Source organism: Colletes latitarsis, chromosome 2 (assembly GCF_051014445.1).
Source record: "Colletes latitarsis isolate SP2378_abdomen chromosome 2, iyColLati1, whole genome shotgun sequence".
NCBI classification, from domain to species: domain Eukaryota; kingdom Metazoa; phylum Arthropoda; class Insecta; order Hymenoptera; family Colletidae; genus Colletes; species Colletes latitarsis.
Genome location: NC_135135.1, coordinates 18381426 through 18393707, shown reverse-complemented (window position 1 = coordinate 18393707; position 12282 = coordinate 18381426). Strand labels below are relative to the sequence as shown.

The window sequence follows — 12282 nt, the reverse complement described above, 5'->3', positions numbered from 1 at the left end:
CGTTCGTGGTAAATCGTCCATATAAACAGTAGAGGACTACGAACTTATAAGAGGGCCCAAAATAAATCATGGCCCCTGTGATTTGCAATGATCTATAAAATGAACTAGTAAAGTTACTAGGTTTTCTTCTGGAATGTATTATTTTCTACGCGACAGTCTGTAAAGAAAAATGAAAATCTCTTGTAAATTTACTTTTCAACGTATCCGGGCAGTTAGGTAAGGAAGAAACGGGCCTAACGGAGAGTGGGGACCTATGGCCCCTTCCCCTTTCACCTTCTTCGCGAAGGTGGAACGAGCAACCTTTGCGATTTCTTTCCTTGTTGGATACGTGGAGGCTCGACGCTGGCGTCGCTGTCGGTCGAGATCGGAAGCCCAGCGATCTACTCGCCTACGAGGAACGATCGCGCCAGCTGTGATCGTCGTCTGCACGCGGCGATCGGTGCACGTGGTCGGCTGGATCCATCGCGGTCACGTTCTTGGTTCCTCGATCGAGATCGGTGTTTCCAATCCTAGCAACTTCCATCGAAAACGGAAGAATCGATCGCGATCGGTAATACCAACGACGGAAACAGTGAAACGAGTGGTATTCGTCGTAGGATCTGCTTTTTGCCCGATCGAGGCACGATCTGCGCAGTTGTAGCTCTTCGGGCGGTCACGGCGAACGGTGTTCTCGACGAAACTCGTTTCTACGGCGCAAGGAGGAGGAAAGTAGGGTAAAACAAGCGGTAAACAAAACAGCAAGAGAGAAAACTGCTCGGCAACATGGCGAGCTCGAGCTTAAAAAACAGGATTCGATAGAGGCCGGGTCTGGAAGTTGGCGATGCCGTTTCCACGATCCGAAATTCGGTTAGACCCAGCGATAACTCTTTGGTGCCTCGACTTTACCTGTTTCCAAGTGTACGATAATCGTTAGTTATCGTCGACAAAGAATAAATCGTCAGAGTGCAAAGGACCGAGGACCTATTTAGCAAATTACCACTTTCGATAACATGAAAACCGACATGCCGGACGTCCAGCAAGGAAAGGTCGACGGACGGTTGGGGTCGTCGAAGCAGGGTTCGAGGTCGCGTGTGTGCCAGGAACACGGCGAGGAGGACTGTCCCAGCGAGAACGAGCACGAGTTCGAGTCGCTGGAGTACGAGGAGGACGTTTATTACTCGAATTTGACGGCCACGCCGAGCTTCGACGACATCGACGAGCTCAGCGACGACGCTGACGAGATCGTCGTCCATTGCTGGCGTGACTCGAACGGCGAGATCGACGAGATCGTCGTGGACGACGCGAACCTGTCCGTGGAGACGCAATTTTTCACACCGGACGCCGAGGACGGCGCCACCGGTCGAGGACGAAGAAAGAAACGATCCGTTCGAGTGATATTCCAGGACTTCTCGAAGCCCTACTTGGCCAGGATCAGCAACAGCCAGAATTACAAGAAGTTCCTCGAATTGGTAAAAGGTGCACAATGTAATACGGGGATGAAGTCTGGTCTGGCAACTTTCGCTTCGAGTTTAATTCGATTCTCCGATCTTTTCGATTTTAAGGACGTTCACACGTGCAAACGATAATATCAGGTTTAATGAAACGTCTTTTTTCTCGCAAGATTTCCCACGTTCGTGACTCAACTTCTACTTTGCAGCCTCGTGACTCAATCTGTTCGAAATTATTCTGATATGATTTGGAGGTACTTAATAATATACAAATGCTTGAATAATATAATACTCGTTTATTCGTGGCGTTCGAACGTCTGCAAAGTCTTCTTTCAAATTCCAGCTTTACGTGGAAGCGAAAGGAACGTTTCTGCGCGATGTCTGAACTATCGTCTTATTGCATTGTCGTGAGTTCTTGCGCGAATTGGAATCGGTACACAAAAGACCATAAGTAGGGCGACATTGCAAAATATGAAAGCGAGAACCGTATCAGCGTTTTACGGTGTCGGTTCTACCGAATAGGATATTTTCTAGCTTGGAAAAATAAATTAGGCCACGGTTCGCGACAAAACGATAACGCGCCTTGAAATTCCGATACAATTTTTATCTCGTAACAGAGCAAAGAAGAATTCATTTAGTTACAATTTAAATAAATTTCAATTAACTTTATCAAAGCCAGGTGCTCTAATCGATTCCCAAAAACAGGAATATTCGTACATCGAAGTTTTAACGATCCATTGTTCGATTTACTTTGTGTAAATCCAAGACAGGTTTGAGATATACTGGGAGTTGTTTGGAACAATGTAGATTTCGACGAACTCTTAATGAGTTTAAACGTGCACCGTTGAAAGTTTTCGTCTAGTTAAAATTCCTTTGCACGCCCTCGATCGAAATGTTCTTACTGTTTGCAACACCGTCTCGCGTCACTGAACTCGTGAAAGTTTCTGCTGTCTGTAAATTAGCGATATCCAGGATATACATGAGTTTAGACGGGGATGAGAAGACGGGGAACAAAAGTTAAATTAATCGTTTCTAAGAACTAAAAGCAGAAACAGTTAGTCGCGTACCGTAGTTTCTTTTTGTTTATGTAATTACAGGAAGTTCTGAGTATTCCAGAGTAGTGGTTCTTAAACAGAGGTTCGAGGATCTCCAAACTCGCACATAGAAATATAAAATATTTATATTTATGACAATGGTTCGACGCTAGAATAACTTTTAAAATAAATCTTTGAATTCGTAGATTCTTGGTATCGGTTATTAATATTCGTGTTACTAACTGTAAAACAATTCCGGGGTAAACCGTAACTTTGATATATAATTAAAAATTTAAAAAATGTATTTCTTCCTCGTCTAGAAATTAATAACAGACAGGAAACGGTTCGTAGTCGGTTACGAGAATCGGAAGTACTCGCGTGGAGTTCATCAACCTTGATACTTCCTTTCTTAAGCAGAATATTATAGTCTCTAAAAAGTTCGATATTCGATAACTATATTTTTGTAATATGAATATTAAAATTCAGAAACGCGAAGATCCTTTCGTACAGTTTTATTTTATTTTTGATCGTTGAGTTTTTGAATAATACATTCCCGGAAGTCGGGAAATGCTCTTATTGTGTAACTTTCAAAAGTAACAGTAGGAAATGTCACTTTCTAAAATAACTTTCAATTTTCATGTTTCACGTAAGATTTTACGTAAATTGTTACCAACAAAGTAATTACTATTGCAGCGTAATAATCTCCAATTTATACATTTTATTTGGAAGTTATTCGAAGGAGTAAAACGATCGTCGAAACAAGCGATATTTGCAAAAACGTTTTTGAACTTGTTAATTTAGGTTTTTTTCGTCTCGACTGTGAATCTGATAAAAGCTTTAACGTTTGCCACGATACTGCTTTACTTCGAAAATCAAAATTACCAGTGTAAAATAACAACCACCGAGAAGAACTCGAGCAAAAAGATATCGATTCTCGCGATCCGAGTTGGTAGCTACGTCTAAACGTAATTCGATCGAGAAAACGACCATAATCTGTCCCTGTTAACTCGAAGCTGTCTGTCGCTTGCGTAATTCCGCGGTGTGTATCGTCGACAAATCCGCAAGTCCTCCAGTTACACTCGCGGATCTCTCGATTTCGCACACGTAACGATAAACTAGTCGAAGAGATAACGAAAGTACATGAATCAATGATGAATTTATAAATCGAACCGGTTTGGTTTTTCTCGTTTCGGCGTCCATCTTGCGACATCGTCGAATTTATTGCACGCGTCGGTCGTTCGTTGCAAAATACAGAATGCATTAATGGGAGAGAAGAGTTGCCTGCGTATCTCGCTGATGGATATTCTATTCTAACTGTTCCTCGGTCGCATAATCAATTATTCCAGTCGATGCACCGTAGATGAATGCGATTCATGGTATTGGAAAGATAATAATATACGCGTTTCAATCGTTTTAACGTGAAGAGGAGTAAAACTTTTTCATTTTTAATATGATCTATGCAAAATAATAATTGCACAAATTTGGGTCCTTGGTTAAGAATCGCTGGTTTAGAACACAGACTCGGTTTCTATTTCGTTGTCGGTGTTTCCTAACGCGTTTCGTGTTTTCCAGGAGAAGATGCCACTCTTCACTCGTCAGGCTATATTTCACCGTCGTCGGATACCGTCGTGAGCGAGTTGCAAGGTCTCTCCGTGGAGGAACAGGATCGTCAGAAGGCAGAATGGAGCGCAGAACTGTCCAAGGTACGTAGCAAAGTATTTTATGTTCCGATGAAAACACCAGGCAGATGAAATCGTGATATACGACTTAGCTAGAAATCCCGTGACTCCGTTATTCGTTCTTCCCAGTTAGGAAAATCCGAAACTTTTTTCCTTTTCGAGTAACAAGTTTCCAGGGGGCAAGATTTACTTGCAAACTTCGAAATCGATAGAAATTTTTTCGTGATATTCGGTCGTAGTTAATTTATTGTAAATGGTTACTTCAGGACTTCTTAAACTACGACAAATTGTATACTGTGCAATTTTTAATATGTACAAAATAGAATGCAACTAATAGTCGTTTGCTTGAAATTTATATATTTAAAGAGATTAGTGTCGACTTAAAATCTTTTTCGTATGGCTTTAAAGTTTGACTAACAAGATTTTCCATGATTATAAATCGAATTTGAATCAAATTAGAATTTCTTACGATGGTATTTTTGTAACCCAAATTAAAAGAGTGTGAATATTCTTGCTCCAAGGTTGAAGTTTCTCACGAGGAGGTTGAAATATTCATGTGTCGTAGGTCGAAGAGGAGATCCATACTCTGAGGCACGTGCTGGCGTCCAAGATCAGAGTCTCTCAGGAACTGAAGAGGAAGTTGGGCATCAGCGTGTGGAAGGAGATCACCGAGGACATGAATCAGGGGTTGAAAAACGTTAAGGAGAGCCAAGTGTACGTTTTTATTTCGCTATCAAAAAAGCACGCGCTTTCTCTCTGTCTCTATCTTTCACCCTCATCTTGCACGAATGGAGTCTTTGTTAGGTTTCGTCAGCGATTTCGCGTCGATTTCTCGCGAGCAACAAAGTGTTTCCGTTGTTTCGCTTTCACGTCGAACGAACGCGATTGTTCGATTTAATTAACGATTTTACGAGCCGTTTTCCAATCTCTGTTCGCGACACGCTGCCGACGCCTGGGACTCCAAACATAATTACGAATGCCAACGCGCGAATAATTGAGCGGATAGACCTATAGCTAAAAGAGCTTCTTGGCACTACAGAGACATCAAGGTTGCTAGAACTATACTCCACCGATCTATAATCAATTTAACTTAACGAACAAGCGTTCCCCAGTTTCTCTATAAAGTAAGTAAACGTTTATGGAATATTTTCCGAGTTCTTTTTATCGTTTCGAGTAGGTAGGGAACTCTTATTTTGTTTTTTTCATGCTCGCACATGTGGTCAGAGGTATGGAAAGCTTGTTGGTACAGGGTACAATGTTTAAATATCAGGATAGAATTATAGAGTGAAGCTTATATATTAAAAAAGTCCAGAGAAAATTTCTGGAAAATTAAACATGTGTAAGAACCTTCTGATGTTTGGGAATTAATATGACGTATACAGGGTGTTCGGCCACCCCTGGGAAAAATTTTAATGGGAGATTCTAGAAGCCAAAATAAGACGAAAATCAAGACTAGCAATTTGTTGATAGTGGCTTCGTTAACAAGTTATTAACGTTTAAAGTTCCGCCAGTACTGAATTTTTTTCTCGAAAGTGGGTAGGATTTCGGGAGTATGTCTTTTCACCAAAAATGATTGTAATTGACCCCCGCAACCGAAAATAATTTTTCCAGAACGATTTGAAGTTTTTGAATTTAATTGTTAATAACTTTTTAACGAAGCCTCTATCAAGAAATTGATATTCTTGATTTTCGTCTTATTTTGGCCTCTAGAATTCCCCATTAAAATTTTTCCTAGGGGTGGCCGAATACCCTGTATAACGAGTCGATAAAAGCAGTGAAAATATTTTTTTAATTAACGCTTTGATCAAATGTTGATATTAGGGAATCGAATTGTTCGCTGTGTCAACAAATTTCTATATTTTATCGCACGTTTCAATTATGTTGGTAGTAATAATAGTGTTTTTGTTGGGGGAAGAAAGGAGAATCCTGCGATCGGTTACAATAAGGAGAAACGAAACGCACTGCACAACACTCACGCTGTATATTTATCATTTATCGTATTATTTTTCGCGTACGGTGACGGTTACCGATCCTCCCGTACCCTTTTTTCGTTTATTTTCTGCTACTTTTGCCCTTCAGACACGTAGAACACTTTTCTTTGACTTTTGGTTGGGTTCTCATTCAGTTATCAGAACGTCGGGGAGAAACTCGGTCAGTTCACCAAGGCGGTCACCGAGAACACTTTGTAAGTACACAAATAATTCTGTTTTCAAAAAACAAAAAAGGCATAAGGCTCGCAAGCATCCGTATATTCATTGATATTAAAATTATACTTCGTGTGTGAACGTTTACGACCAAGTGTACATATAGGTCTTCGAATGTAAAGAAATCTATAATTACATTAAAATATACATTGTATACTATTGAACTGCTCACAAACATACATTACATACAATTACGTTTTAAGGTTATACACAGAAACAAGATTATGCGATTGCATCTTATTTTGGAAAAAAAAGATAAGGAATGTTTGCTTCGTAATGATAACGTAAATGATTTCACTTGTCTCTTATATGTACAATTATAGATTTTTTCGCATCTAAGGTTGACTTATGCTCGATAAAAAACGTTCATGCACGAAATATAATTTAAAGTCAGTAAATACATGGACGCTTGTAAGACCTATACCTGTTTTGTTTTTTAAAAATAAAAGCTAGCAAAATTACTACTAATTTTGATTAATTACGTTTTCCTTAGGATCCAATATTTCCTCCGCGACGGTAGAAAGTTAATCGTGAAACCGAAAAGACGCTTTTCCTCGCGTTTATACATTTTCCTCGCGTCGGAGAGAAATTTTGGATCGTAGTTTTCGACGCGTTATGATTTCGTTTGCTCGATTATCTCGCACCAATCTCACCGTATCGATAAAATTGATAACGCTTCAGCCAGTAGCACGCTGTAAACAGGCAAATTGCGAAAAATTAATTTCCCAATAGAACACTGATATATCAGTTTTTCGGATCGGTAAAAACGTAAGCTTTGCGTAACAACGATTGAACGATACGTAGAATGCTGTAATTAATTAACGAGAGTTCAGTTTGCGACACTTGATTACACCCAGTGATATTTTTCCTAAATTATTACTACTATGTTTACCAAAGATCAAATTAATATCTTCTATTTTTGCAAGATTATAGATGTATTTATTTTTGTTAGGATGTTAGAATTGTATATGATTAAGAAACACCCGTTTTAATAATCTCGGCAAAAAAACCAAATCAAACTAGACCTCTGAAATCATGTAACTTTTATTTCAAACATTTTTTGATATAATTAAGAGTTTCGAATTTATTCGAGTCGTTCGTTTCGTTCTAGTTGCTGCGTTTAATCAAGTGTCACGGGTTATAGTGATGGGACTGATACGATTGCATATTAATGATATTAGATAAATATACTCGAAGAATTTTCAACGAATTAAATTCTATTTTTTTAAATGGAATTACACTATATATAATAATAAATTCTATTTAACTTGCGTCCATTTTAATAGTTTCCGAGATACTCGGCTAACCAAAAATTGCAATTATAAACTTTGAATTGCTATGTCGTGTCTCGTCGCCTCGAATATTAATCCTTTCCACTCGGAATGCCAGTTATGCTGACATTAACATTCATTTCAGGAACTCGGTATGCCAGTTCCGCTGACACTGTAGAATACTATGAAATGTGAAATTTCATACATTTTTGAAACCATTAAATTTATGTACAAACGATAGAATCCAATGTTTACTTTTGACAGTGAAAAGGTAAATTTCTTGTGAAAAATTCTGTTTCGTAAGCAGAACATCATAGTTCTTATACTAAAACAACAAAGAGCATTAAATTGCAAGTAAAAATGCTAATAATCTTTATTAGAGCCAAATCTAACGGATAACAAAATACTTTGCTTTGTTTCTCGAAAATTTGCCTGTCGTATATTCGCAATTAAAATTATCAGCAAAACAGCTGCGTTATCGTCAGTACTGAATGGCGAACATAAGAGCCAACCACAGTGATATAATACAACTTGTGTCGATAAATGCAAGTAAATACTACTGTTTCATAGAAATCTTTGATACGAAACAAGATTGCAATATGAGATATCAATTTTAAAAAGTGAGATAGCGATTTGTTACTAAGAAATTATAGGCAATGTAAGTCGAAGTACTATTTGGAATTTCATAATATAAACATTGCGAGCCTCAAAGAATTTAAATTTTCTAATTGTTTAGAAAGTCCAAATTAAACACGAAATTGCTCGAAGAAGAAAATAAATAAAAATGCAAGCTTTATTCCTAATAAAAATAATACACGTGTAAATAACTATGCAAATCGTGAAGAAATCCACTCGATCTTCGATACTGATACTTTCATGTTTCAAAATGGTTCGATACAAAATGGTACTTTTTCATTTGGTATCTATAGTTAATGGTATTGGTCCCATCGCTAAGTGTGTGAAGAAACGCATGATGCAGTATCATCCGCTTTATTCATTCTCGAGTCCTAACCGAACCATCAGCAACCACGGACCATCTGACCTTGCTTGGACAAACGTTTCGTTAAAATAAATATACAATGTCGCCTGCTATAGATTCCAGAAGACAGAATCCGTCTTCAAGACCACGGCTGAGAAGACGACTAGCATTTTCGGTGGTTTTGGAAGTGGACTGTCCATGAAGTTGGGCCAAATGCGCAACTCCGACAGTTTTCGTTCGTTGGAGGAACGAGTCGGGTCTGCTTACGAAAACATGAAGGTACTTAATGATTTACCGTTGGACAAGCAACGAAGAAAAATCTAACTAAAATTTAAATACAAGTCCCCGAGGAAATGTACAAAACAATTAATGAATACCTGAAGACTCTAGACAACACAAGACAGTTTGAAAAGATAATTAATTGAATTTTCAAGCTCGTACAAAAGTTACCTTGTTCAGAAATAATTGGTAAAATTGTGATAGATATAAGAATACAGATCTTTTTGTCAAGTTAGTTTAGTTAGTACAAATCTAAAAAGGAAACTAGTTGGATTTTCAAGCTCGTCCAAAAGTTGTGTGTTCAGAAATGACTGGAAAAATTGTGGTAGATATAAGAACACAGATCCTTTTATTTGATCATGCGTGTGGTTGTTGCTGTCAAGTTAGTTGGTGTGAATCTGTATGCTGAAGACTGAAGATTCTCGAAACTGTGTGTAGGGTTGGTGATATTATTTAATGGAGAATTTGCTATTTTCAGACAAAGGTTGTGCCTTCGCGGTCCAGTTCGATACAGAGCTTCGACGACGCTCTTCGGGAATCGGAGTCCGCGAGACGTGCATCCGCGGCACCGTCAGCGACCAGCCCGACCATTCCCGAAGACAAGCTCCTCTCTTAGAGCTGGCACTCGAATCCACATCGATTTCTGCCTCTTCTCTGCGTAACATGCTGACGCGTCGGTCCGCGATGCCAATGTATCGCTCTATGCTACTACTATCACTTTCTACCGCATTGCTATAATCAGGGCTAAGCGATATTCTACAATCGAACGTATATTAAAATCGATCGGGACAAGAACCACGGGAAGACCCTTCGAGTTCTCCGCGAGACTCGAATCGTCGATGTATCGAAGACTCGAACAATCGACGACATAGTTAAAATTTATATATACAGCGACATTATGCTTTTCTTTTCTTTATCGCGTAACGCAACGGGTTCGTTTAAACTATGCGTAGCTTTTAGGATCTTTTGGTTTCGTTGAATTTCCTTTCTCGAACGACGCGAGAGAGGAAATTTTCGTCGACTACGTTTTCTTTTTCTCTCGGGCTTCGTAAGGTGCAGGATTCGTTCGTTAGATCGGTGATTTCTTTTGTTGGCAAAAGATTTTCAGTCGGGCTGTCATGTTACCCAAGAAGATGGCGATTGCTACCCTTATTTTATCGAACTTATTTGCACTATAGCAGTTTTTATAACGAATAATAATATATCGTTGATACGTACCTTAACATTTATTTGCGTTGCAACCTGTTTTCGCACCATCGATTCGTGAAAAGTAGGCACACGCTTTGATAGATACTTACTGGTGGCGTTTTTTTTTCTCTCGGACATCCCCCGTCGAACTATCGATACTCTACGTCGAAACGATACTTCCGTATATTCCTACGAAACAGTCTACGCTCGTATAAGACTCGTGCTTCGACAATACTGTCCGTTCCGTGTGATACAAGAGCATCGATTTCTATCGTGGTTTCCTTAACGATAATTTGCATCCCCCGCGAGTGTATCGTCGAAATTAATTTATACAATTATTCACTTTCGATTGGACAATTTTCATCGTCATCAAAATTCCAAAGTTTTTTTGTCGCTGTCGCCCGACAATTAAATTTTTCGTTAGCAAGTTGTAATATAAAGAATTGAGAAACGTTTAGCCGCGTGAAAGTTATAAAGAGGGTAAGAGTGACTTTATTTTAAATATTCGAATCGCAAACCCCCGCCTTCTAATCGTACATTGACCAAAACAAAAAAGAAAGAAAAAAAAATGCAAGAAATATTTTTTCCTGAGCTCTATAACGAAAGTACCTACGTGGCACGGATGCTCGGTGACTGGAAGCGCGATTGCTTTTCATAATATGTAAGACACTACGTAAAATACACGTATAAACCCACGAATCTCTGGTATATTTATCTTACAAGCTGCGTACACAAGCGACAAAGCGTTTAAGAAGCTATGTGTCATTTAAACTCGATACAAATCCAACAAACGTGTCGAACCTGCGCTCGTAATCGTCATCGACGACCTGCTACACAATCTACTTATTCATATTGGTGAATAAATTATTTTAAGAAATGCCATACGTGGAAAGTGATTTTCTGTCCTTGATTTACGCGCTCGTATCGGCGATATGCGCTTTATTCGTATTTATGGAAATTTAATAACATGTTCCGCAACGAAAGTTTAAATCACTCTTGTCCTTTTTCCCTCGATAGAAATAAATTTTCCTTATGTATGTATAATTCGCTCGTGTTTATGAAACTTTAATAATATATTATTCGCTCTTTTCCATTTTTTCCCCCTCGACTTTTAATTTATTCGTATTTATGAGCATTTAATAATATATTATTTATGGAAATTTAAATCGCTCGTTTCCTTTTCCTCTCTTTCAAAACTGTTTTCAGTGAAATTGAAAACATTTTTCCCATTAATACAACTTATTCGATCGATCGTAATTGCAAGAATACTGTTCAGAGCGAAGAATATATTACTAAGCTTCGATGTTCTTTTGTTTTTATATTTCAATTGCATTCTCTAACGTACAGTATAAATAGAAACAAAGGAAAATTTTTGAAAACCTTCCTGCTTTGGAATTCCAGTTTTTCATCCGCAGGAAATAATTTATTTAAATAAAATGCCAAGTAAAACTTTACCGTCTCATGTATTTCTGTGCAAATTTATTTCTCCGTTCTAAGCAGCAGGTGAAAAAAAATTGTGTTTCTTGAAAAGTGTTTAATCTGTTGTTTCTTAGAAGAAGCATATAAAAGATTATTAACTGCAACAATAAACTAAGCGGACAATAAGTGAAACAAAGAAGGTAAGTTCCGTTACGTTTTCTAATGAATCTTGTTGTACGTTGGAGTTTTTCCATGTAACCTTTTTTTTTTTTAAATTCAATTATGTAACTTACCTTGCTCAACCAGGATCGTAGACGTATCCTTCTATGAATAATTAAGAAGTTCGCGATAAAACGAGACTCTGGATCTCGTCGCGAAGCTTACCAGCTAAGAGAGGATGACTGGATGGAATAATCGACGATGGACAATCACACACGCTTGATATTAAAAAAGGAATTGGTCAACTACTTTATTGCCATTCTGCACGTGGTACAAAACATAGTTCGGGCGCGTACGAGCGCGCTTAAGTACAAAACAAAAACGATCCTCTACGAGTAGTCTTCTCCAGCTGCATGGCGAGAGCAAACAAGTGAAAAGGATAGAAGAGAGAAGAAAGTAAGAATAAGAAAAGAGCGAAAGTTGTGGCGGGTAAAGAAAACGGGAGAAAGAGAGCTGTGTGTTAACATTACATGCATACGTATGTATACATGTATGTGTATACATACATATATATATATTCGTACATAGATCTGTGTATCTGTATATGTATAGAAACATGTTAACAACATAAAATGTAATTATT

The 12282-nt window shown here is 38.3% G+C and overlaps 1 protein-coding gene across 2 annotated transcripts; it reads left to right on the top strand.

The window, feature by feature from the left end:
* The first annotated feature begins 420 nt into the window (after positions 1 to 420).
* Positions 421 to 11515, top strand: LOC143351853 (uncharacterized). Of its 2 annotated transcripts, XM_076783883.1 has the most exons (6): positions 421 to 1455; positions 4034 to 4164; positions 4706 to 4854; positions 6266 to 6325; positions 8711 to 8873; positions 9352 to 11515. In XM_076783883.1, exons 1-6 carry the CDS (start codon positions 990 to 992, stop codon positions 9487 to 9489), a joined length of 1107 nt encoding a protein of 368 aa, XP_076639998.1. In that variant the 5' UTR covers positions 421 to 989; the 3' UTR covers positions 9490 to 11515. The 2 variants fall into 2 exon arrangements, with proteins under 2 accessions (XP_076639998.1, XP_076639999.1); XM_076783884.1 differs by lacking the exon at positions 6266 to 6325 and having other exon boundaries at positions 430 to 1455.
* Positions 11516 to 12282: the final 767 nt, after the last annotated feature.